General features: G+C 38.7%; 2 protein-coding genes and 2 long non-coding RNA genes across 5 annotated transcripts; 3 read left to right on the top strand and 1 right to left on the bottom strand.

Moving 5' to 3' along the window:
* The first annotated feature begins 904 nt into the window (after positions 1-904).
* LOC146463938 (uncharacterized) lies at positions 905-26985 on the top strand. 2 transcript variants are annotated; one of them, XM_085083944.1, is made up of 3 exons: positions 905-1049; positions 24302-24388; positions 26287-26985. In XM_085083944.1, the coding sequence occupies exons 2-3, from the start codon at positions 24369-24371 to the stop codon at positions 26876-26878; spliced, it is 612 nt and encodes a 203-aa protein (XP_084940070.1). In that variant the 5' UTR covers positions 905-1049; positions 24302-24368; the 3' UTR covers positions 26879-26985. The 2 variants fall into 2 exon arrangements, with proteins under 2 accessions (XP_084940070.1, XP_084940069.1); XM_085083943.1 differs by lacking the exon at positions 905-1049 and adding an exon at positions 2884-3019.
* On the top strand, positions 5030-7535 carry LOC146463939 (uncharacterized). The gene is made up of 3 exons (XR_014856794.1): positions 5030-5413; positions 6567-6653; positions 7259-7535. It is a non-coding gene; the product is annotated as an uncharacterized LOC146463939 (long non-coding RNA).
* On the bottom strand, positions 9516-21485 carry LOC146463940 (uncharacterized). The gene is made up of 2 exons (XR_014856800.1): positions 21235-21485; positions 9516-9680 (listed from the first exon to the last, which is right to left on the bottom strand). It is a non-coding gene; the product is annotated as an uncharacterized LOC146463940 (long non-coding RNA).
* On the top strand, positions 13269-17082 carry LOC146463941 (uncharacterized). Its single transcript, XM_085084004.1, has 5 exons — positions 13269-13618; positions 14091-14180; positions 15036-15064; positions 15298-15417; positions 15971-17082. Exons 1-5 carry the CDS (start codon positions 13451-13453, stop codon positions 17073-17075), a joined length of 1512 nt encoding a protein of 503 aa, XP_084940130.1. The 5' UTR covers positions 13269-13450; the 3' UTR covers positions 17076-17082.
* Positions 26986-26993: the final 8 nt, after the last annotated feature.

A 26993-nucleotide genomic window follows, 5' to 3' on the forward strand; every position in this document is an offset into this window, starting at 1 on the left:
CTGACACCGTTCCTTCTGGACACTTTGCCAGAGCGTTGTACTATGACGATGCACCCCGAGATTTCGGCCCGCGGATCGCTCATAACAGCCGGGAGATGGTTCCTCGCTGCTTTTCTGCTTTACTAATGGACTCCTTTTACCTTATTTCATTCTTAAAATTTTTATTACCGTTTTCCCGGAAACGATTGCTCCTTCGATGAATTGTTGACATTGTTAAGGGACAAAGCGTGCGATTTTGAATACGCGGGAAGACAATTTTTAGCGCCGGAGGTGCTTACTACTTGGGGGCTCTAAAAGTTTGAAATTGAGGGTCTCGGAAATGCCATCAAGCCGGGGTTACCAGCAAAGGGCGATACATCTGCCGTTTAGACGAGCAAACTCTAACATCGTGAATATGAACCTTGTGCTCATATATGTGTAGAATTGAATTGGAAGGGAGCTCAATCTCTTGTCAGTCATGGTATTTTGAAAGCTATGTTCAGCAGTGCACGCTTACACAGGATAAGTTAACAAAGCTATAAGGGCAAATGAATATATATTGCGGAATAAAATTGGGGGTTTGCATGGTCTAGAGTCTCAACCAATTTATCAGTCAGCCAATTTAATGACGTAAACGCTTTTCAGGCGATAAAAAATGTATTTTTCCGAGATGTCAGCTGTACGCACAGGCGTACGTGCGTATATGGAAGCTACGCTCCTGCCCTCTACGTTAATGCAATACAACATGGTTCGATACGATGCGATAGAAAAAAACAGCTTTCATTTGAACACGAAATGCCAAATTCTCAAAACTGTCATTAAATATTGAATGGTTCATACTTAATTAGGAGTATTTATACCTTGACCCACTGGGTTAGTACCTCGCACCACTGAGTTCTCCTTATCAATGAAGCGTTAACTGAAACGAGTTGAACGCGCAGTTTGAGCATCGCCGCCTTGTTTCACTTTGTAGCCGTGCTAACCAGTTTATTACTGTGTAATATAATAAGTTAATTGGAAATAACGTCCTCGCAATCGCCTGATCGAGTGGAACCCACAGGAATACTAGGGTAAGGTGAAGTCGAAATAACGGGTTAGATGATGCAGACGTATCGTCGTCGCATCTATTAAGAATATCTGCGGTTTGGTTTGTTTGCTATAAACTTATGCCTGACTGATTAAAATGAAAGCGGGACGTTAGACTTATAACTTATTTCACGTTTTAATAACTTTTTCAAATGTATTGAATAAAAGATGTGTCTTTTTGTGGACGGACAATTCTAATCGCCACAAACTTGACTGTTCACGGAAGAATTTCAAAAATGTGATTACGGGAGCACTTTTCATTTCAAGAAGGAGTAGCCCTATGGAAACTCAAATCAATTAGGTCTTTTTCAATTCCAGTGTCATCTTCATTACCGTCTGTATGCCTCTTGTCTATTTGCTGTTTCTGTCCCATAACATATATTTAAATATAGAAGACTGATAGACAGCAGGGTCTAATGAATCGTAACATTGCGCGGCGGAGCAAAAAAAATTGTGATGATCTATATATTCTTTAAATAATGTTGCCTTTCCCAACCGACAAGGGTGCAAAAGCTCCTGCCTGAATTAAATTTCTCACAGTTAGATGTTGTTAGTCGAACGGCATTTCAGAAAGGTTATTTTGTATTACGGTTGAGGTGCTTGATTAAAAGCATTCATCGCCGCTCCGTATGATTGGATACAACTTGCCTTGATCATTGACTTATGAACTACAGTCGAACCTTCCTTTGCGACCACCTCTCGTAAGCGACCATCTCTCATTAGCGACCACTTTTCCAAAATACCAAAAGTTTTCAAGTCAAATCACTATAGATGGAACCTCTCGTAGGCGACCACTTGACACACAATCTGCTGTATCTCTTACAGGCGGAAATTGGAAAATGTGTCGCTGTAACATATTGGCCACATCATTACAGCGGACGCCGTATTTAAATCTCACAGCCGGAGCTACCGGAAGTGTCTCCCGAAATAGCTTAGCATTGAAACTATTGATAACATACACATACACTTTAGTGTACACTGAAATAAACTTTAATTAGGCTGAATCCCTTGTAGGAAAGAAACTCTCTTATCTTGTAAATTGCATGTATGTACATGCATGACCGGTGTTGACTCTCTCAACCTTGTATTACTCAACAGAAAAATTGTGGCGATAAAGAACGTCAACGGGATTATGTAACAAACAAACAAACCCGAAAGTTGGAGATGTTTTACACATGAAATGTAACATTGCAAAATGCCGTTTACTTTCTGCTCCTAAATCAGGCAGTCTAAAGAAAAGTTGTTTCTTTGGGTTTCGATAAGCACTTGGCAAAAGGGTAAGGTCTCCGCAATTACCATATGTAAATTACCCGAAACTAGACCCCCGGAAGTCGGACCTCTGGTAAGCGACCACCTCCCGTAAGCGACCACATATCCTTGACATTATGGGTGGTCGCTTTCGGGAGGTTCGACTGTAATTTGAAAACTAGTGATTGATAGCGCCATCTAGCCAGAAAACAAAGCAAGCGCGTAATAGATTAATAGATTTCCAAATCTATTTATAAAGGACCCCCTCATAATCTGATGCAATACAACAGGATACTATGCGATAGAAAACAGCAGCTTTCAATTGTCATACACGATAAAAAAGACTGCAACCGGGCTGCCGACATATCTAAAGCAAAAAAAAAGGCCAAAATTTTCATCAACTAAGAAATATCTATTGCGTTGATAACATGTCAAAGTCTCAAAACTGTCATTAAAAAAATGGCTCGCACTCAATGAAGAGTATTTATAGCTTGACCCACTGGGTTACCACCTCGCACCACTGAGTTCTCCTCCTCATCAATGAAGCGTTTACTGAAACGAGTTGAACGTGCAGTTTGAGTTTCACCGCCGACTTTCACTTTGTAGCCGTGAAACCATGACCATTACTGTGTAAGATTATAAGTTAACTGGAAGAAACATCCTTGAGATCGACCGATCGAGTGAAACCCGCGGCAAGAATACTAAGGTAAGGTAAAGTCGAAACAACGGGTTAGATAATACAGACGTATCGTCGTCGCACCATTAAAAATGTCTGTCTGGTTTGTTTGCTATAAACGTACTCCTGACTGGTTAAAGTGAAAGTGGGACGTTAGGCCTTTTTTTTTTTTTTTTTTGGTATTTTAATAGTTTTTATTCCATTTTATTTAGTTACAGATTCACAAATGAAAACGATTCTAGTACCGAATACACACATCTGCAAAGGATAGAGTTGAACGAGTTGAAAGTGCAGTTTGAGTATCGCCGCCTACTTTCACTTTATAGCAGCGCTAACCAGTTTATTACTGTGTACGATTGTAATTTAATTGGAACAAACTTGCTTGAAATCGACTGTTCGAGTGGAACCTGCACTGAGGAATACTAAAGTAAGGCAAAAGCGAAATAACGGGTTAGATAATGCAGACGTATCGTGCTGTCTGTTTGGTTTGTTTGCATTATTCCTGTCTGATTAAAATGAAAAGCGGGACGTTAGGCTTATAACTTAAATGCCGTTTTTAGAACTTTCCCCAAAGTGTTGAGTAAAAGATGCCCTTTTTTGTGGACGGACAATTCCAGCCGCCAGATACTTGTGAAAATTGCAAAAATGTGATTACGGGAGCACTTCGCATTTCAAGAAAGACTAGCCCTGTTGAAAATCAAATTAATTCGGTCTTATTAAATTCCTATCATCTTCATTACCGTGTGTATGCCCCCTGCCTATTTGCTGTTTCTGTCCCACAACATTCTGTAATTTAAATATAGAAGACCGATATATACATGGGAGGCTCTAATGAATCGTAACGTTGCGCGGCGGTATTCTTCTACTCTAAAGTGATTGCACGAGAATTACTGACTTTTTTTAATCACTTCATTTTAATTCTTAAGGATAAATAAAGGCGACACGTGTATTCACATTACGCCAGACTGAAATGGCTTGCATGAATCAATTGTCACAACGTATAAAGAAATGAGAAACACCGGGCATTTTGCACCCTGCGAGCATAGCCTCCTTTTGTATTTTTCTTTACTGAGAACGCCAAAATCGAGCATGCAAAAGAAAGGCTCTGCTACCAGGGTGGGCATTTTGATGACGCGAAAGATCAAATGTTTGGTCCTCTAAATTTTATCGAAACAATCGCTCACTATCTGAGTTTGAGGACCTGTCACGAACGGAGAAATGCCAGGTCATGAGAGAACTACATTAATTAAAACTGATACAATCAAATTCGTAAAATAAAAAGCTAACTAAAGGTTGACAGGAAATGAAATTTTTTTTGGACTATTTCGAACTCGCTCTCGTGCCAAGCATCTGAAGAATAAAGGTTCCATGCGTTGTCCTTGACTGGTCTCATTTCGGTCGTGTTAACGACCAACAAGTTTTCTGTACAAGTTGTTTATATGTAAAGGATAAACGATTCTTCCGAAGTGAGTCGACAAGTTAGATATATTCGCTGTGAACGACGACTGGTCAGCTTCAGTTTCTTGCCACAGTTTGATTGAATGATGTTACTGAATTTTTAATGAGGATGCCAACTTTACTGATAACTAGTGATTTACGGCTCCTCGACATTACTTATTTTAATAAATAAGTGATAAATAAGTAATGAGATAAAACACTGCAATAATAAAAAATAAAATTAGAAAACTAGCGATTCACACTTAACATGCCAAGACAATACAACGAAAGAGTGCAATTTTGAAAAAGTTCGCAATTTAATCACTTAAAGGTTGCATTGAGGCCTACACCAGTACAGGGGCCCGTTTCTCGAAAGTCCCGGTAATTTCCGGGCCCGTTAACTTATCGGGCAACTTACCGGGAAACTTTACCGGGCCCGATAATGTGTTTCTCGAAGCACCCGTAAACTTTCCCGGTAATTTCCGGGCCCGGTAAAATAGGGGATCGTTACCAGGCTCTTGCGCGCGCTACACGCTCGTTCAAAAGAGAATGAGAACGACTTGGGACTACTCGATGGAAAAGCACGGTTATATGGATAGGACTGTCTTCATGATTAATCAATTATTGAAGGACAGTGCAATACGTGCTAAGTTTAACTTTCAGTTAGTCGTTTTGTCAAAGGAGAGCAACCAAGAGAGATCATTATTTTGCATTATCATGTAATTTGCAAGATATGATCGGTTGCCTTTGGTAGCTCGATTCGACAGTTTCGCTTTTCGCCATCGTACATGTATCTATCGTCTGTGAAGTATTTTTTGTATGATGATACTTCACATGGTTATGCGAATTGGAGATGCCATGTTTACATTATTTTAGAACGCGCCAGTGTGGGAGGAAGGAAGGTGTATTGATCTGCTGGATTCCGATCTGCTTTTCTCTTTGATGGTCAGTTCGTGGTTGTGCAACAAACATTTGGTGGTGTTAAAGGTAAGCTTATGTACGTTCAGATAACCATAGCTATCCCTTTTATTGTTTATAAATCAAATATTGTATTTTTGGTTCTTGGTTAGTCAGTTTATTGAAATCCTACACATACATCAAACCGGAAATGACTAATTCTAATTACACTCTTAGAAATAAACCATGTCTGAATGATAATGGTGAGCCAATTCCAATTTCTAGATTACAGATATTAGGTATGAAGCAACACTTGGTGATTTTACTCTACGTAGCGGAATTTTATTGGATTGCTATAGTCTTTATATGACTAATACATGCTCAGTTGCTCAATCGCTAAAAAAAGTAGTCTCTGTTCCTGTGCCTGAACCCTACTGTGAAACCAATGAGTGGCTGTCATGTCTGGATTCAGATTAATGGTATTAATATTCAACTTTGATCATAATAATGTTACAAGTATGATAAAGTTGTTATCTTATTTTATTAAAAACTGCATCATTGTATAATGCAATTCGAGGGATTTGATTGGCTTAGCGGCCATGGTATATGAGCAATTATACCATGGCCGAGAAATGGCGACCATTAAATTGCCTTCTGGTCGTTCTTGCACAGCGAAATCAGTAAGATCTAGCAATATTTCTCGGTTGTTTTTAATAAAACAATTATTCCACTTGCGCTTGTTGGATATGAGATGATTATAGCCAACTCGGCGCTACGTGCCTCGTTGGCTATCTATCATCTCATATCCAACGCGCGCTCGTGGAATAATTGTTAAATAACTTGATACAGGAAGTCAGTCTGGCAGCTGGTAACACTGCACTGCTGCTGTTACAATTTACTGGTAATAATAAATCTATTTGCACCTGAATAACACTTGGCTGCCAAATTGCTCACTTGAAAATACAAATATTTGTGATTTTTTGTTCAAAAATCAAACTCATTCCAAAACCAGTCATGCATTATCTTGGAGAGGGGAAAGGGAGGATGCTAGTGATAGCAATTAATATCAGTGGGAGCATAATTGTGGTCAGTTTATGACTATTTTGCCATACTTCTGGTCAGCCAAGATTAACCTACTGTATTGGATTACAGTCATGACCTTTGGTGATGATCACTGAAATGATGTTTAGGACAACAACACTTCTAATAGTACTAATAATTTATTGATGATTTAACCTTTTAGGATAAAAAAAAAAATGGACAGGCACAACACCAACTGGGGCAAACAAGGAAAAGGCCACCAATTTAGACACTTGCTCAAGCTCAGCTGGTAGTAATATATTCGAACCATACAATAATTGATATTTTCAAAATAATCTAATCACCAGTACATTAAGTGTGAATATTCATTTTTAATTATTAGTGTCTATTAATAAAAAATGAACAAAAGCTAATGCTGTATTCAAGTGACTAATTATATAATAGGTTGCAGATCTCAATTTTATGTTCCAGAATTAAGTTATACAATGTAGCCTATCCACTGAGTGTCTCCAATATATTTTAAGTAATTAGTTTATACCCTTAAGGGGTAGATGCTAAATAAAAATAGTAACAATAATAAATTTTAGCTGCAAGTTTTTCAGGAATCAATATAGGCCGAAAAACATTTAGTGAGTCAATGACATTGAGTTGGCAGAACTAAGGAACCCTATAGCATTTTGGAACCTTTCCGAAAATGCTACTTATACATAGCTATTAAGATATTGGTCAGGATATATCATCATCATCATCGTTATCATTGATAAGGTTCTTAGCAGCCGACCACATGCATCTTTTTAATAGCTCCGAACATGTGCTGAACATGTGGAGATTAGAAAGTATAATTTATTGAATTCTAGGCAAAACAATTATTTTTCCTTTTGCACTTTGAAACAGTGACTGCATACTATAAAATGAAGATGCAAAAGGTGGAATTAGAAATGAATCATTTCAAAGAACAAAAGAGAGGAGGAGGAGAACTCTTGGCGTACATCTAAGGACCAGCTCTACAGAAAAAAAAATTATTGAAAAGAGTAATATTATTGATACACTGTCCATTAATGGGTACATTTTAGACACTCACCATTGTATTGCCTGTTTCTCGAATCTCTATGTTGAATGAAATGCGCAGTGACATTCAACCCAGCAAGCCTCAACACTGAAAACTTGGGGAACGGGGGGGGGGGGGGGAGGGGGCTAACAGAGTAATACATTGTTCATTGCCCTTTTAGAGTGCATTATTTGCAGGAAATAGGAAAAATGATGAGAGTGTATCAACCTTTTTGCAATAAATAACAAGATGCCCCTCTAATGGCATTACACGGAATGCTTAATGTAGCCCCAATTATTCCCCATTGTATGTTTTGCAGATATTTAAAAATATCCTCCCTTGGCCATTGAAATAATTGTCTGAATGGTTTTATTCAGATATATTGCGTGATACTTATCGTTGTGTTACTAGGAATCATACCAGAAATAGCTATGCAATAACGTCATGACCCCGCTGAACTGGTCTGGCCTCCTCTAGCTCTAATCCTTCGCGTTGATCATTCCGATCTGTTTTTTAAAGCGGATTTTCTTTGCTGTGAACTCTCCCAATTTCCGCCGTTTCAACTGTCGAGTACTACCTAGAAGTTATTATTTCAATTTACTGCTTGAAAAAGGTTGGTTTTCTCTCTGAAAACGGCAGATCCGGAGTCTTAAATTCAGACATGTGGCCGCCACTGAACGAAAACAACTTTTCCAAATGATGATTTGCTTTGACGTCACACAAGTAGAGATGAGTGGGTCCCCTCCCTCGTGATATACGCGCAGATAATGGAGTTTGATTGGGCCGCTTTTGTTCAAGACAATCAAAACAATAGATCCCTTCTGGGAGAGGGAAGAATTTAATCTAGTTTTAATGAATAAATCAAATGATGATTTGACGTCACACAGAAGTGATGAGTGGGTCCCCTCTCTCGTGATATGTGCCTGAAAAATAGATTTTGATTGGGCCGCTTCTGTTGAAGACAATCAGAACAAAATATCCTTACTAGGGGAGGACAGAGTTTAATGCATAAATTAATGTGCACATTTGCGACACCGATGAAAAAAAAGATACCCGACCGAAACCTAGACACGTCATGCCCTGCGGGCATTCCGTGTAATTATTATTGCTTGTAGCTTTGAACATTATAGACGTCTATATCTGCATTAGAACAGGTAATTAAAGCGCATGTTCATTAGACCTGTGACTTTGAACAGTGTTGAATATTGGGGCCATATAACTCCAAAATATAACTTTAATTTCAACAATACTAATGTATACTATCCCACTGGAATCTGATAGCCAGGTTAACAGGTAATATTCTTGCTGGATATCTTTTACATCAAACTTTTTACAAGTCATCTCAATAATTATTCATGCAGGCTATCAGATTTTTTTGTAATTTCTTTTTTTCTGCTTGTCATATGAACTGGTAAATCAAAAAGATACATCCCTGTGAATGTATGAAACATATTTTTGAACTGCAGATGAAAGATTAAATAGAAGAAAGTTGCATAAATAACTGTGAAGGTCTTTCTTCTATTTAAAATTGATACAATAATTGCTTCATATTTATCAACACCAAAAAATTGTTTTGTTTTGTTTTGTTTTTAACCAAATAAATCTGCCAAAAAAATTAAACCTAAGCCACCCAGAAGTCCAACTGAAAATCCCTAACTTCAAACCCACAAAAGCTTTCATACATCAGCAACAAATATAACTGAGTACCCTCCCTTGGGGTGGGAAGAATAGTGGGACTTAAATTATGTTTTGGTTAATGGCTTAAGTCAGAAGCTAATTGTTTGGCAGATTGGAGCCCTCAAATTACAAAGTGAGCATGGAACCATATAATTTTCTGACAGAAGAACCACACTGTACGTATGCCAAAAATGTTGTATGCCAGGTCATTTCAAGGTGGCTACTTAACTTTTTACATTCTCATGTTGTTTCACTAACAAAAATAGTCAGTTTCACTTTCATGAAGTCCTATATTACAAGGAAAAGAAAGTATTGAAATACTTTAAAAGAATTAGCAGTTCCCATATTTTTAAGTATGTCTAACCTTATGTAAACATTTAGTAAAATTGAGTTTAATTATCACATGTAAAGGATTTACTGCCAGTGCAGTTTTCAAGCTCATTTAATTCTCCCAATTACTCATGTATGTACATTTTTCTTAATTAAAATTTTCATTAAAATTCAATTAAGTTGTTCACACTCAGTCTTCTTCCATCAGTTGTTCCCCTGCTCCTGATGTTCTCAGTTAGCCCTCTTCTGTCAGTTGAACCCCTGTGGATGAAAAAGAATTTTCAATAAAAATTATCTTGAAAAATAATTATTCAATAACAATTTAAAAACATTATTCAAGTTATTGTTCACAAAATTATTTAAGTGCATGTTCAGCTGTCCTTTTTGGTTATGTCTAAGAGTGGGCCTCATGCCCGAAAATCTCTCGTGCAGCTGTTCTTGTCTGTACCATGCTGGCACTTGCTTGGTTTGGCATGCTTATGTCTGCCTGTTCAGTTGCAGTTGTGGCTGCTCATTCATTCATTCAATACATTATTTGGGCAGTTCAGTTGTACATCTGCTTTCTATGGCCCAAAGAATATTTTCATACGTTTTTTATTTACTCCCCCTCCCCCTACCCTACCCTACCCTACCCTTGCCCCCAGTTATTTTATTTTTTTGTTTGTTTGTTTGTTTGTCCTGTGAACTCCTATGTTACACTAGGTCAGTAACACAAATTCCTGTATTTGTAGTTGAAAATGACACCTCCATCACTTTCGTTTTTTTCCCCAAATTTATGAAGTGTTTATTTACAACCATCAATGACTTGAGTACTGAGTGGCTTTAGTTTCAATTCAGCCGGATTTCCTTTTTGTTATATTCATCTTTCCATTTCAAACACGTTAGTTATTTCCCCCCATTTTCGTAGTAAATGCAGCTAATTCGGTAATTCTCATACTGTACTTTTTCGGACGATCGGAAGCAGTTTCTACGTAAAAAAAGCCAGCTTAGATCTCAAACAAAAACCATCTAAGGGCCACGTGCACGCACGGGCAAGTATATGCTTGGGTGTGGACAAAACCTGGGCCCGGGCCCATGGGCTAGCCCATGGGCTACCCCATGGGCTACCCTGTGGGCCACCCTATGGGCCACCCTCCAAAAGATGACTGGATTAATTATTAATTATTAATTATTAATTATTAATTGTAACACGTGATTGCAAATATTTGCTTATATTTGACCTTAAAAATTAGAATAATGTACGTAAAAATATATACTCTTACAAATTACCATTAACGCTTTAACTTGACCAGCACGAAATAATGTAAGTGTATTTTTGTGAGTCTTACAAAAAATGGAGCCGTCACGCAACGTATCAACAAGTTGTTGGGGGTTGTTAATGGAAAATGTTGATTATATAAGATATCTTAAACTATTAGTTAACAGAATTAAAGGACAACATGACTTGACTTAAAAAATAAATAAATAAATAAATAAAAAAGCGAGTGAGCGGCGGAAGGCGAACCTATACCCGATTACTAGCCGCTAGCCACTGTTCGAGGAAGGCACCCCTCCCCCTAAAAGCGGTGGAAGGCGAGCCTATTTAGAACCAATGAACTAATCAGAATTTTTTTTTTTTTCACTGGTGAGCACGTTCTTTTTGTTCCCTATATTATTCCTTCCCCCATTTGCTGAGACTTCAAAAACAACACTTTTCAGGGGTGTAGCTAGGATTTTTCAAGGGGGGGGGGGGAGGGGGTCGCACTGTGTCAAAGTGAGGGTTCGTGTGTAAACGCCAACTGGTACGTGGTGGTACGTGCCGTGCACGCCAAATAATACCAGAAGACAATAGAATCATGCATTTATTTTGAGATCTTAAGATTACAGATAAAATTGCTAGTTATCAATTCTTTTTTCTAAACAAAATTAAAGGATATCATATCCTGCGAACATGCTCCTGGTGAGGGCTAAAAAAAAAACATTTTTGCGAGCGCGAAACTGAAGAATTCGGAGAGCGAAGCGATCGGGGCGAAACCCCTGTTTGCCGAGACGTTAAAAGCAACACTTTTAATGACGTGCATATGTTAATCATGGGTAAACGCCAACTAGAGTTCCTTGGTACGTGCCGGCCACCCAAGAAACAGGCATGGCTTAGGTGTTAAAACAAACTTCAAGATGAGAGGGCATGAGAGATGTATCCGCTTGCCTGCGGTGTCCAGATTTTGTCACGTTTTTGACTAAGCGTTTATTTGTTGTTTGTGAAATTGAAAACAACAGAGATCGCATGTTTACATCACATAAAAGATAGCATCTACACAGTTAAGAACATCTAGGAACAAGATGAAACAAGAGAGAAAAATCTCTCTATTGCACAATATTTCATTTTTCTTTCGATTACCTTGGTGGTATGTCACAATACATCAGATTTCTACACCCTACTGCGAAATACGTGTTAGACTTGAAGGCAGACCAGTCGGATAATACTTGGTACGGTGATATCATCTGACGCTGCGTTCCTTAGTTCTAGCATTAGCGAAATCCATCTTCTCAGTTAATCTTTCGTTATGGCTAAAAAGTTGCTGTATTCTGAAGTTGTTAGTGGAAATTCCTCTGATGAAGCGCAATCAGAGGAATCGGGTAAATCGTGGTTGACAAAATTCCAGGCAGAAGACGAAGACACGGCATTGCATAAGGCTATTAAAGCAAGCATGGTAAGTCAATATTTTTCATCACATAACCTTAGTAGATAGCAATGGAGTCCAAGACTCTGCCACAAGAAATTTGGGCATTTTAATTTGGCAGTGATGCTTATATGAATTGTCGTAATCAGGTAGTCACCTCATTGTCCATTAATTTTGTATTATGCTTATAACATGAAAACCTGCAATGGAATAAACTGAAAAAAAGTCAAGAACTTCAGACGGGTTGTGGACCCTTTTTGGTTTTTAAATTGTTTCAAACATTTTTAGTCGACCATTTCCAAATTGACCGTCAAATTTTCGGTGGCTGTTTTTAGATATCGCACCACGTAGGGCCGCTTGTGCGCTCTCGATCTGTATCCTGCGTTTTTCCTGGCACGTCGTCTTTTAATTTTCTTGAAGCTGGTCAGACGAAATACCTTCGTTTTGTTCAATTACTTGCTTTCTTTGAGACTCAGAGACATTTAAAAGAGTAATAAAAATGACTTTAAAGAAAGACCGTTACTTTTCTATATCGTACCACATATGGCGCCTGTATGTACTCAATCTATCTACCATGGCCTGATCGATATGTTTGCCGACATTTTTCATTCCTTAATATATTTATTTTTCCTTATTTCAGGCTAGTGACTCCGATGAGAGTTTCGAATTGGCGAAACCAGCTCCGGGACTCGGTCACTCTGCACGTGAAAAGGTAAACTGCGTAGAGTCCTATAAAAAAAGTTTGGTAACTTTTGTATGGTTTTTCCGAAAAAATGGAAGGAGTCGATAACAATATAATTGGTCAGCTTTATGCATGTTAAATAATTGTCTCCTCCGCAGTATCAGCCTTGCAGTCTGTCGGTTGTCTTTATGCATTTTTTTGGCTGATCAGATTTCTTGTAGATCCTCCTTTTGTTAGCATTGAGATTTTCGATTTGGTTCGATTAGTTACGTCGGGCAATTCTAAAACAACTCACTATGTCCTGTCATACTGTCATACCCTAAAAGATAGCGCAAAAACTTAACACCCTAAGAGGTACCAATACCGCTTTTTTAACCCCTGAAAGGTAGGACAAGCATCCCTGTCCTTTAAATAATGTTTATAAATAAATAAATAAATAAACCCTACTGTGTCATGACAGAAGCAATTTTGTAAAATTTAATACTTGTAAAAATGTAAAAACTGGACTTTGAAACGCTTGATTTATGAAAGGTAGTTTTAATGAAGTTCACCTTGGGCCACAAATTGCAGATAAACTCGCTTCTGAATACCATGCAAGAGAAGATACATGGCATGCATAACATGTGCTGTTCAAAGTCGTTTATCTTATATATTCAGTGTGTGACTCTTAAAGCAGCCTAATCAGGAACATGATAATAATATTTCAGCCTGCGTCTCCTATCTGCATTGATGCATCGCCAGTTAAAAAGCGCTCGAAGGGCAAAGGAAAGAAGAAGACGGGTAAAGGAGAAAAATCACGAGTTTCACACGAAGAAAAGTACATCATTTTAAGCGACGATTCTGACAGTGATGTCCAGGTAGGGTTGTCTTTAGAAGATATGCCTCGTTTAAGAGATGTTACTTTGTCTATAAATGCCAAAATACCTCTAAACTCTCTACCGGTCTCTACTACAACAACTACTTCTTTTATTATTATTATTATTATTATTATTATTATTGTTACTGTTGTTGTTGTTTTTTCATTATTATTATTATTATTATTATTATTATTGTTACTGTTGTTGTTGTTTTTTCATTATTATTATTATTATTAATTATTATTATTATTATTATTATTATTATTATTATTATTATTATTATTATTATTATTATTAATAGTAATTGGATCGAGAGGAGTACAATTCAGGGAGTAATTGCACAAGTAATTTAAAAAAATTGCGGTTTTTTGCAAAAATAGGATTGTAAACCACTTGGTATACTAATAAATCATTGCATTACAGATTGTATTGTAATATTACTTAGGAACTCCATGGTCCTTACCCATTTTAGGAAGCAATCAATGTGAGCCGAATTACAGCGTACACGGAAGTCAAAGCAAGGAGGGAAAAGATTTTGCAAGGAGCCCCTAAAAAGTTTCAGGTATATCAAATATTCACAGTATATGACGATGTTTGTGGCCAGACGAACGTTTCCGAACATTTCCCGAACATTTCCAAACATTTTGGAAGATTGCCGAGGATAACCGAAGACGACCGGAAAAGATCCGAAGATGTTGTGATCACACACCAACTAAGTGTAATTAAAGCAACCGAAAAATGTCATCAAAAATGAGGATACCACTCGGTATAACACTAACCTTTATATCATAATTATAAGGGGTAGTCGTAACCCATTAGATGTGTACAGAAAATCTTCGAATCATCGACACCCATTTTAGGAAGACATCAATTCATCCTCTGGAATCATTAACACAATCCTAGGTTCCTCGGCTGACCGTCGTGATCCTTTTAAGACTCAAATTTATTCGTACTGAGGCCGTTAATGCAGTCGACTCCTATTAACAACATCTTCACAATGATAAACATGCGTCAGTCATAACAAAATTCTTGATTCTTGATTGGGTGTCCAACTACAGGTATTCAACTACAACTTTGTTATTTTTGGAAAAGTCTTCTTTGTTATAATTAAAAAGGCTCAGAGACAATAGACTTTTCGTATTTTCGCATTGGACTGGAACTAGTTTGTAACTTGGGTTAATGCGGGGAGTCTTTTCAAATGTAAATGAAATTATATTCCACCGCATGGGTCCCCATTGCAGGCCAGTTGCAGTCCAATACCGAGAATACGAATATGGCCTATTACTCAGTCGCATTCTTACCACTTCCGCTGGAGAAAGCAGTTATGTACACTTACTCACACTCACACGCTTTATTTCAAACTAGTGAATTTACCACTGAACCATTGCCTTTACTGAGTATTGTTGTATTTATCCAGGGACATGGCAGCTCTGGCACTTCTGCAATGTAAGTTCTATAAATTCCGTTGTTTGTGGCATTGTACATATTTAGGAAGGTACAGGGGTGTAGCCAGGAGTTTTCCCAGGGGGGGGGGGGGGGAGGGGGAGATCACACTGTGTCAAAGTGAAGGTACTCACCAGATTATCATGTCGTTTTCGCCACCTGTTAAGTTTCGGATTACTGTAGTAAGGTACCTCAATTTATTTTTCTTATCAGTCGTGTTCTACCTTTTGTTTCAGGACAGAAGCTGATACGAGAGCAAGTACGTCTGCAAGGCAGCCTCAGATGTCCTTGTTTAACAGTGATGTTTCAGACGACTGTGACGAGGGTAACGACAGTGACGAAATAGAAGGAGGAAGGTACATTGTAAGCATTAGTATGTTCAACATGGGGTCGTACCGAGAATGAAATGCTGTATTAAAATTCGAACAACAGTAAAATCAGTGAAATAATTATCTTGTCGTGAGGTTTTGGAAAATCGAACTCCTTAATGCTGTTAAGACAAGCTAACTTGACTGAGTGGAATCCAATTCGGTGTGTAATCGTGTGTGATTAACAAAATCGGACGACCGCGAATCGGAGGGAGCCCGATTTGTTAATCACGAGCATGATTACACATAGAATTGTGCGATACGATAAAAGTTTCATTTAAAAAGTAGTTTTCAATAGTAGAAAATCCTTGTCAAGCTAATCGCTGGAATCGGTTACTATATGTGTTTGGTGGTTTAAGTTGAGAGGACTTAACATTACGGGCTCATGTAACTGTTCGATTACAGCCAACTGTCCGATTAAAACGTTTCAAATTAATTAGCGCAAAACACAGCAGTTTATACAGTTTATGCACCAATCACATTTGAGGAAATTGTAATTGTAATTGATTTATTTAGTTATTTATAATAACTTAATTTACAGGATTAAAGATGAAGGTTCTGCAGCCAAAAGTCCCAGTTTTTACCTGAACAGAAAATCTTTACCAATTGTGCCAAACAACTTACTTGACAAGGCTGGATCTAATGATTCGGTGGTGCCTTTACTTCTAAATGCTGAACAATGGTATGATCAGTATGTTTCATCTTCCAATCCAACTAGAATACAGCACAATGTCGGCTTTTTGGTAAACATTGATGCACTCGACGACTGCGAAGACTTGCTCTCGGACGATCTAGGTTCGTGGATCCAAACGAAAACCAGGAAGAAAAGCTACAAGGTTAGAAGGGACAAAACCGGAAAGGTTCGTAAAGTAGTGAGAATCAGTGGCGATGATACCGATGGTTTTTTAGTGTGTCGCAGACCGTTTGTGAATGCAAGCGATAAGACATTTCATAAAACTATCGTGGACGTTACTAATCCAGATGGGAAGCACCATAATATTGTCTTCGTAAAATATGAATTTGTCGGTGCTCCAGAGCACGAAGTGAAGGTGAAGCAGCATGGAAATGCCAAGTCTTGCAGCATACCCTATTTAAGAACTTACAAGAGCACAAGCAAGAGTTTACAAGAAGTAGCCAAGGAAAAAGGCAAGGGCTTAAAGAGGGCTGTGCATGACGTGGAAACTAAAGTTGGTGGCCTTGAAAATTGCAATTCTGAAGGAGCTTTACCACGAAATGAGAGACAAGCTAAATATCTGAAGAATAAAGACGGTAAAGGACGTATCACAGATCCGATACTTGCGATAACCGAGAGAATGAAAACAGAAGACAAACAGTTCGTCCGATCATATAGCCTGGACAACGAGTCTCCTAAAGTTATTTTGTTTACAGACGAGCAAGTCGATGATATAGTAAACTTTTGTTGTAACGAGGTCAACGGACACACCTCTCTTTTATATGTCGACGTAACCTTTGAATTGGGACCATTTTTTGTTTTGATCACCACTTATCGTAACACCACCATGTACACAAAGCGCAGTAATCCACCAACATGCCCAGTGATGGTTGGTCCAGTCATGCTCTGCATGTTAAAGGAAAAAAGCACCTATGTGACATTATTCCAGAAGCTTACTGCAGAAGTACCTTGACTACAGGTTAGCCTCAAGGGTTATTCTTCCGACTCTGAGGAAGCACTCAGGCAAGCACTTGCGCAAGTTTTTCCAAACTCTCCTTCCCTATTATGCAAAGTGCATGCTCACAAAAACATCGAAGAAAAATGCCGGAAACTTAGATTTAGCCAATCCCTCACAAATGAAATTCTAAATGACATTTTTGGCAACGGGGGCTTGGTCTACGCCAATTCATTGACAGATTACAACACACAGTTAGATTCCTTGACGGATAAATGGGACCACCTGGAATTCACAGAAACACCGCAAGCGCCTTGTTTCTCAAAATATTTCAGGCGGTTTAAAGCAGACGATATATGGCACCACATCACTGCTAAAGCCTCGAAGGATGCAGGTTTTGAAGATGAAGTTCCAGTGAACAATATCCCTGAGTGCGCAAATGCATTTATTAAACGCTGGCAAGACTTTCGACCAACGGATATGGCCAGTTTCATCGATGACCTAAAAGGGCTTGTAGATAAACAGCGCTCTGACGTTCAACGCACCTTTCTAGGGCTTTCAAGTCCGTACGTTCTGAGGCCAGAATATCAGGACTCTGTCAAGGACAACGCCAATTACTTTGAAAACCAACCTGGTCATCGCGATAAGGCAACGAGGTCTTTAAAGGTTTTGGTTGATCCAGAAAGTTATAAAAGAGTGTACAGCTATCGACCTGCCCCGCCTCAAAAGCAAAGTCAACAGAAATCAATTGGAAGGATTGACTTGCAGCCTCTTTCTGACTTCTTTGCTGAGAAGGATCGCAACATGCTTGCTGAAAAAGCCCAGAAACTTTGCGATGAAAGCGGTATACGCGAAGGATTCGACGAAAGCAGTTTCTTGGTAAGAAGTCACTCGTCCCAGACCCCCCATATAGTAAAGGCAGTATCAAATGCTGGATACGTGTGTGATAACCAGTGCTTAGGTTACAAGTCAAGAAAGCTGTGTGCCCACACCATTGCTGTAGCTTCCCAGAACAGAAACCTGCCAGCGTATTTCACCTGGTACAAGAAACAAGACCAAAAAGACAATCTGACTGCTCTTACGACGTTTGCAGTAAATAAAAGTGCAGGAGCAAAGAAGCCAAGCAGGAGATGTAGGCGAAAGTCACCGGACGTCATTAGAGGAAGGCAGGTAACAACAAAGACCTTGGGAGACCTGGTGGCAAGCAACGATATTCAGTCACCTGCTGAAGCCTCTGCCTACACTGCTGAAGCCTCCACTAATCCATTGCGCATCACCATTCGCAAAAGCAGGCCTGCTAAACCTACTGTAAGACCAACAACAACCACACCATTTGAGGTGATCGAACTGAGTAACCGCATCAGAAAATGTGCCGCTGGATGCCGGGGGAATATCAGAGATGGGCCAGACCAATTCACTCAAGAGGAAATTGATGGTAAATACTGTATCCGTCATAAAGAACACGATTTCGTCTGGATCGAGAACATGGGAAAGTTTAAAAACACTTTTGATAACAAGCACTACCATGTGTATGGACACTGTATCAGAGGAAGGAATCCACAATTTGATCCAAGCAAGCTGCAGATTCCCAGCACAGTTTCAAGTGATGAAATTTCTATTTTTAAGGAAAGGTTATATTAGTTGTGTAACAGATTTTATTTGCTTTATGTAATCAGCATAATATCGTGACATGGAAATCTAAAAATATCGTCGTTTTTTCATTGTGTTTGAGCCTTCAGGAAAATTTTTCACTTCCGGTTGGGCCAACTTGATAGCCTACTTCATAGGGTATTTAACTTAAGGACGGTGCCTACTAATACCGAAGTATTTTTGTGCGGTTTATGACTATGCGGGAAAAGCAGATCTCAGCAAGGCCTATTGGAATCCAAAAAGAAAATTGGGGGTAACCACGGGTAACCACGCATTTTTTAGAGATAATTAAGCAATATTATCTCTAAAAAACGCCAAAATATAAAGCAATGTATGGGATTTTTTCCTAAATTGAAGCTTAATTATCTCTGAAAAATGCATGGTTACCCCTAATTTTCTTTTGAGATACCAAAAGCATTTAATAAGTTCTGCTTTCTCTGCATAGTTTTAAACCGCGCAAAAATATCCCTGTATTAGTGCGCACTACCCATAGGAAACCTGACTATCTCGAGATGCGCAGAACGTATGCGCAGTAACAATAGTAGGCACCGTCCTTAATTCTTCGGTTCGAAAATAAAGTAGACTTACTTTCTTGTTTCCAAAACGTGAAATTTCACTTCCGGTTGGATAGGACCTGGTGCTAATCGGGCTGTGACGTCAAAACACTAACTTAGGTCTACTTATCAGCTGAAGGACACCTTTCACAGCCATATTTACTTTATGACAGTTTAACAGTTAAACAGTTTTGGGTGACAGTTTGAGATCAATTTTTAGACCCCTATGGTCATGACTTAAACAGTATTGCGTGACAGTTATAAGTCACCTTTTAGTCATCTTTGATCATTACTTAAACAGCAATGCGAGACAGGTCATTTCTACCCCTTTGGTCATTACTCAAACACTAATAGGTAATCTCTTAGTCATCTTTGGTTATTACTTCAACAGCATTGCGTGACAGTTATAGGTTTTTTGTCATCTTTTGACAATTACATGTCACATTTTAGTCACCTTTGGATTTGCGTGACAGTTGTAGGTCATTTCTTTAGCAGTATTGCGTGACAGTTATAGGTCATCTTTTAGTCATCTTTGGTTATTACGTAAACAGTATTGCTTGACATTTACAGGTCACATTTTAGTCCCCTTTGGTTTTGCATGACAGTTACATTTCGACCCGTTTGTCATTACTTTTTTAATCTACCGTTTTGATTATCAATCCCTCTGAAGTTTTAGTTTCATAAGAAGTAAGATCCTCTAATAACTTAACGTTTTGTAACGTTTAAGCCCGACAGGGTTCCTCATTATGTAGTAGATCACGTTTGAATTTTCAACGCCATAATAAATCCAGTCATCTTTGGGAGGGTAGGCCTAGTTGGCCCATGAATAACCGTAACCACGTCATTAAAAGTGTTGCTTTTAAAGTCTCGGCAAAGAAAAGATAGATAACTTCAGATTGTTTCATTGGCTCTAAGTAGGTTCGCCCTTCCTCCGCTTACTTTTTCAGGGGGAGGGACACTTTTTGGCTAGCATTTTTATCATGTTCTCCTTAGCATGTGAACAGGCTCCCGGGGGAAGGAAAAGATAGATAACAGATAGATAACAGATTGTTTCGCCCCGATCGCTTTGCTCTCCGAATTATTCAGTTTCGCGCTCGCAAAAATGTTTTTTTTTTAGCCCTCGCCAGGAGCATGTTCGCAGGGTATGATATCCTTTAATTTTGTTTAGAAAAAAGAATTGATAACTAGCAATTTTATCTGTAATCTTAAGATCTCAAAATAAATGCATGATTCTATTGTCTTCTGGTATTATCTGGCGTACACGGCACGTACCACCGTACGTACCAGTTGGCGTTTACACATGAACCCTCACTTTGACACAGTGCCACCCCCTCCCCCCACCCCCCCTTTGAGAAATCCTAGCTACGCCGCTCACTCGCTTTTTCTTTTTTGTTTGAAGTCAAAGTCATGTTGTCCTTTAATCAAATAAAGCAAGTGACACACTCGGATTAACTAATAGTTTAAGATGGCTTATATAATCAACATTTTCCATTAACAACCCCCAACAACTTGTTGATACGTTGCGTGACGGCTCCATTTTTTGTAAGACTCACAAAAATACACTTACATTATTTCGTGCTGGTCAAGTTAAAGCGTTAATGGTAATTTGTAAGAGTATATATTTTTACGTACATTATTCTAATTTTTAAGGTCAAATATAAGCAAATATTTGCAATCACGTGTTACAATTAATAATTAATAATTAATAATTAATAATTAATCCAGTCATCTTTTGGAGGGTGGCCCATAGGGTGGCCCACAGGGTAGCCCATGGGGTAGCCCATGGGCTAGCCCATGGGCCCGGGCCCAGGTTTTGTCCACACCCTATATGCTTTACGGGGCAAAATTGCAAGTCCTCCCGGGATAACCGAAATTCGAAACACACTGAGCAAATTACTGTAGCTCTGGTTTTTACCGACTGAAACCAACTGGATTAGGAGTTTGTTCTAGTTCTAAAATTGCAAAATATTTACCTGTGTTTTCGCGGACAGCGGACAGCTTCTCGTACTGTACGGTATCTCTCGAAAGGTTTCCTCCAGTAAACTCGTCAACAAGCGAATTTATTACTTCCCTGGATAACCAGTATCTTTCCATTATTTCTCTTTCTTCTATTTTGTCTAAAATCAATCGCTCTTGGTAAGTATGCGACCGACAAACCGGGACAAAAATGACCGCCTCCGGCGGCCATCTTGTTTTCTTGCAACAAAATATTCCTTCCCGTAAACTTTACGGGCACTTTACGGGAGGTCATGACCTCCCGTAAATTACCGGGCAACTTACCGGGCAACTTACCGGGATCGTAAATAACGGGAGTTTCGAGAAACACCCGTAAACTTATCGGGCAACTTACCGGGCCCGATAAGTTACCGGGACTTTCGAGAAACGGGCCCCAGGCCCGCAAATTATCCCGGACGGGAAATGATCCCCAAATTGGACCGCAAGTGATCCCCAGTCGCCTGACCATAATATGGACTGGACTAATATGGAATGGACTAAAATTTGCACAGTGGATTTAATCTTTATACACTTCATTTTTTTTCTTAATGAAACCAGTCGTTATATTTAAATTATCTGCATGCAAATTTCACAACTGTAAAAATTATAATGCAGCAGCTCAGTGCAACAGAACAATTTACCTATAAACTGCAACATACATGTACAGTAAATAGCTAAACCATTATAACGCCTAGAATGTGCACGAATTGTACGAAACTCCTCATTTTTCAAATAGGGCTCACAATACGAAATAAATGTTAACAGTCCAAGTCAAAAAAGTTAACTGGAACAGACCAAGTTACACAAATGGGAAAGCCCCCTGACAAAACATCGCAATTTCGCACTGATGTAGTAAGCTTTCCCCGAACTAACCCAGCCGCTCCCATCCCGAACGCATTCGAATTCACTTCAGAGAATTCGTGAATCCTGGTGGGTGGGAGTCGTATCTTCGACGGATGTCCAAGATCCGCGAGTGAGGTGATTATGTTGCCTTACTACTGGTCCAGTGAACATTCTTGATATTCGGGTTGCTGTGGTGTCTAGCTAAGGAGAAGGCTTACATATAATCTACCCAAGTAACCGCAATCAAGAAGAAGCTGATTTCGACAGAATTTGATTTGGTCAAGGCCATGAACCGGAAAGCGACGACTTCCATAGTCTTCAGCATATGGACGCAAAAACAACAGAAGTACTGGAAATATTAAATTGAAGTATGGAGACGGACGAATTACTCAAGATCAAATTTTCCCAAATTGCGGAAAAATTGACAGCTATTCCCAAGGCGTCTATGAGGGAGACAATGGTCTTCTGCAGGTCTATGCCGACGACAGTGTGTTTTGTGAAACTTGTTTAAAGAAAGCCTAAGAGTCCAATCAGCGGCAAAATGAAAACGAACAACAAAATCAAGATATTACACGATAACGTATTGGACGACCGACACTAAAAAATTATGCTTTAGAGTAAGATCCGATTAAGATCAAAGGCGACGATAATAGGCGAGACTTGACCGCCATCTCAAGCGCTTTGACCGATTCTCTTTCCTTTTTCGAAAAAAACTTGCGAAAGTCTTAACTGACCCGCTCTTTAATTTCCCTGCGTTTGCATTAAAAATTAAAATTCACGTCTCCTCTTACTCTTATTTGATCTTTGGTTTCAAAGCTGAATCGAAAAAAAGTAGTTTCAATGGACTTGCGTTTAGTATCGTAGAGAACTTAAAAGATATTTTCCAGTTAACTATTTTTTGAGTTGTACTGTTAAAATCTATTTTGTATTGTTAGCCCTATTTGAATAATGAGGAGTTTCGTACAATTCGTGCACATTTCAGGCGTTGTAATGGTTTTAGTAAATTATATACTTGTATGTTCCAGTTTATAGGTAAATTGTTCTGTTGCACTGAGCACTAAATCCACTGTCCAAATTTTGCGGGCCTGTGGCCTCATTCCTTTAAAAAGCCCAGTTTTCATATGTCGGGAAAATCCCAGACGATCGGGGATTTCACTGTTTTTTGACCGTCCCAGGACGGTCGGGAAAGACGAGAACAGAGAGCACCAGACAAATTACTCTTTAATAAACAGCTTTACAGCGAATACCAGCCGCAAAGGCAGAGTGCAGTCCCATCGATGCAACCGAAAGTTTGTGTGATACCAAATTTTGCTGCTTCCTCTCCCTCATGTTTTCTTAATTTTATTTATCCTTGGGAAGATGGAGATATTTTGGGGCAAGATAGTTTGAAATAGCATGACAAACCTCTGTTTACCATGGTTGACTAGCTATTCCAATTAAGATTACTACATGACTGCTACCCTAGTTTCTTTCCACACTCTAAGTCTCTTAAGTTCGGTGAGTTTGGGTTTAGAGAAATGTAAAGTAAATAATTAAGCTCTGAATACTTAAGGTTCACAAAAGCATCCCTTGAAAATTTACTCAAGTTCCCTATCCAGCATTCTTCAGGCCAGAGTTCTGAAGGGTTGAGGCGATTAAGCCCAGTTGGTAGAACAGTCTGTACTACATTGGCATGGCAGAGGTCATGGGTTCAAATCACATTCAAGCCTGAATTTTTTGAGTGTTTCTCTTTACAATGAATTAACTGCTTAAGTTGTATACATATATAACCGTAATTAAGTCTCTTATTTATTCTTTCATTCCCAGTTCATTGTTTAAATATTGCATAATTTTCATCCCTGATTTTCATCTATCACTTCCAATCAAATGATTTGATCTCACTAAACTTCTACAAAATGTGCAGTTCCAGAAAAAAAGTCATACCCACTGCATGGAAGGTCATTGAAAATTCCTAGGGGGAGAGGGTCTTAAAAGTCAAAATTTTAGAGACAAAGTATGAAGCCAAACTGGAATTCCCCGGGCGGGAGGGTGGTGATTTCAAGACCAAATAAAACTTCCGTGGGGGGAGCATGGGTATTTTCTGGAACTGCGCAATTTGTTTTTAGGGATAAGCGCAGTGAACAAGTTTTTGTATTTTTTTATTCAGGTTTAAACTCATATTCTTATGCTTCCTGTTTTCCTGATGTTATCTTTGATTTTAAGGTCTACAAATTGTGGTGTTCAGTTACAAGTGATGCAAAAGTATTAAATCCATTGTCAAGTTTTTGGAATGGCAGCTGCCTCCTCTGGGTATGTATGTGGTGCAGACCCTTCACAATTAAATAAAGTCTAGTAAAAAATAATCAGATTAAATAATGTTAAAAGTCGAGTTTGGTGGTCATTATATATATTGCTCTCTCCGGCTGGAATGAAATAAAGAGAGCGACTCACACGGTTTCACTGGCCACTAAATTCAGAGGATCTTGGTTATTCTTAAAGGGGTACTGACTCAATTTTTGACCCCGTCAACCCAAAGCAACCGGAAATAACACAGATTCGGGAATCTCCGTGAGCTCAGCAGTGAGCTCAACAGTTGCGTAATACTCGGCATTGAAATAAAGTTCATTGGCATCTCCACATAGACTCAGTGAGGTGGAGTTGTATAAACAATTTCCATTTCCTCTTAACTTGCTTGAACTGCAATGCGATGTCCAGGTTCATTACCGATATCTGGAATCAAGCTAATTCCGAGGAGATCCTTTGGTAATTTGCCTAAGTCAACGTTTTCGTCATTCATGACTGACGATGGGTTTAAATTTTTTATAACTAGTTATAAAAAATTTCAACCCATCGTCTTCTGGCTGAATCTTCATCTCCGACCCGTTAAAAATTTATGTTAATCCTGTAACTGATTTGCATCTGCCGCCATTATTTTCCCGGCAAACAAAAAGCACATGGTGTTAAAGTGCGCCCGCGATCCCATTTTTGAAAGAAGCTGCTCAAGCAAGATGGCCCCTACTAAATGTTATGTATTGACTTCCGATCAAAGTATCGAAGTACATTTTGTGTTATTAATTAACAGAGTGTGAAACTGATTTTCTTGTTGTATTCCGCATTTAATTTTAGTGGCGAATTGGAAGGAGAGTCGTCTTCTAGCTACCAGTTCTGAATAAACTCCTCAGTGATTTAATGATTTAAGAGGCTCGCTACTGTTTATCCTGGGTTATCGGACAAAACGTGAGTCGCCAGCTGGCGACCAGTCTGAAAATCTAGTCGCCAGCATTCAATTTTTGGTCGCATTGGCAACCAGAGAGTCGCAATTTCGAGCCCTGCATTTCAGATTATGTTAATGTACTGTGCTGGCCAGAAAAAGAAGACTTAATTTTTCCTCATCAATACTTTGTCAGTCACTTCTAAATAAAATGATTCTCGCAGTTGACAAGTCTTGACACTACTGATGTTTAACACCATGTTTGAGTCTTTAATCAATAGCTAAAGGGTAGTTCAACTGACAAGCGAATACGAAAAAGTAAGTTTATACTGTATTCACGATACCGAACCACTGACAACACACATGTAACTATGAAAATTAGTATGCAAACAATTACAAGTATGTCACATAATCTACATATCGTAACACTGACCTTGGCACATAAGTTTGACCATTTCAATTTGATTTTATTCGCCTGATTCATGTAAAGAGAATTGCAAACAGATCTTTAATAAACTGAATAAATTGTTTTCCAGGAAGCTTTCCTTTATTTGTTCCTATTGGCGAACTGTCAATTAAATAAAAATACTAATTTGCCTAGTAAGCTGCAGAGTGATTCAGAAACGATAGAATCATTAAAGAATATCATACCATTCCTACACCATCAAAACTAGAAATAATGTCATGATAGTGCGATTGACCACCGGATCAGCACCTCACCTCCAATACTGTTTATTTATTTTTGTGCGCACTTCTATAATGACTAGGAAGGACTCTTACGATTACTGCTTATCTTATACATGAAGAGCAATAGGATTAAATTTACTGTTCTAGTGCTCTGCCATATTACTCAAAGAAGTTCAGAAAAATGAACTAAACAAAATAGTGTTTACCAAAACATGCTTTGCCTTTAATTTTCAATTTCAACATGCACAAGGCCCTTATCAGAGTACATGAGTGAATTTGATCTAATTCTTGCTGTTATGTTGACTGTCAGTGTCCTGTATGGTAGCTCTGATGATTGCAATGACAAGCCACCACGACTCCGTTTTAAGCTTCCCAAGACGAGCGATCTTCTCAGCACTTTCGCAGATTGGAGCAAAGTCCAACTCCCGATTGATTTTCTTTTAGTGACTGTGGAGGACTGTGAGTTCTTGAGCTGTTATTTCTATCTCGACAAACCTTTCAAGACTTACCACAAATACATTGGTCCAGTCTACTTTGGAGCAATGGGTAGTGATGACCAGGGAAAGCCTAAGATTGCATTGATAAAATGCTCCAAACATTCTGTAGTTCCAGGTGGTGCTTTACCTGACGTAACAAATGCTGGCAGGCTCTTGCAGCCCAAGGCTGTGATTTCTGTGGGCACCTGCCATGGTTTAAATTCTGAAAATATCCATATCGGAGACATACTGGTGTCTTCCAAGTTGGCAACCCCTGAATTTAGAATCCCTGTGAGCAGAGATTTCGGAAAGCTCATCAGACATGTATCTAATGGATGGAGCCGCCAGTGGCTTATATCTGGGTGGGCTGAACAGATTAACAAAAATGTTTCAAAACAAGTTGATAACAAATTAAACATACTTTAAATATGAATATATGAAATATACATTTTAACTGCAGATAAAAGATGAAATAGAAGAAAGATCCTCTCAGTTATTTACGCAACTTAAGCAGTTGTGAAAAGAAAGCCTAAAAAAATTC

This window comes from Pavona decussata, unplaced genomic scaffold (genome assembly GCF_977016875.1).
Source record: "Pavona decussata unplaced genomic scaffold, jaPavDecu1.1 SCAFFOLD_174, whole genome shotgun sequence".
NCBI lineage: Eukaryota > Metazoa > Cnidaria > Anthozoa > Scleractinia > Agariciidae > Pavona > Pavona decussata.

What these genes read in the sequence shown, in the direction of transcription:
- LOC146463941 (XM_085084004.1), top strand. Translation starts at nt 13,451, where the DNA reads ATGATAATAATATTTCAGCCTGCGTCTCCTATCTGCATTGATGCATCG. An exon ending in AGCTCTGGCACTTCTGCAAT is followed by an intron (nt 15,065 to 15,297) that starts GTAAGTTCTATA and finishes CTTTTGTTTCAG; the next exon opens with GACAGAAGCTGATACGAGAG. An exon ending in GACGAAATAGAAGGAGGAAG is followed by an intron (nt 15,418 to 15,970) that starts GTACATTGTAAG and finishes CTTAATTTACAG; the next exon opens with GATTAAAGATGAAGGTTCTG.
- LOC146463938 (XM_085083944.1), top strand. Translation starts at nt 24,369, where the DNA reads ATGGCAGCTGCCTCCTCTGG. An exon ending in ATGGCAGCTGCCTCCTCTGG is followed by an intron (nt 24,389 to 26,286) that starts GTATGTATGTGG and finishes GTTGACTGTCAG; the next exon opens with TGTCCTGTATGGTAGCTCTG.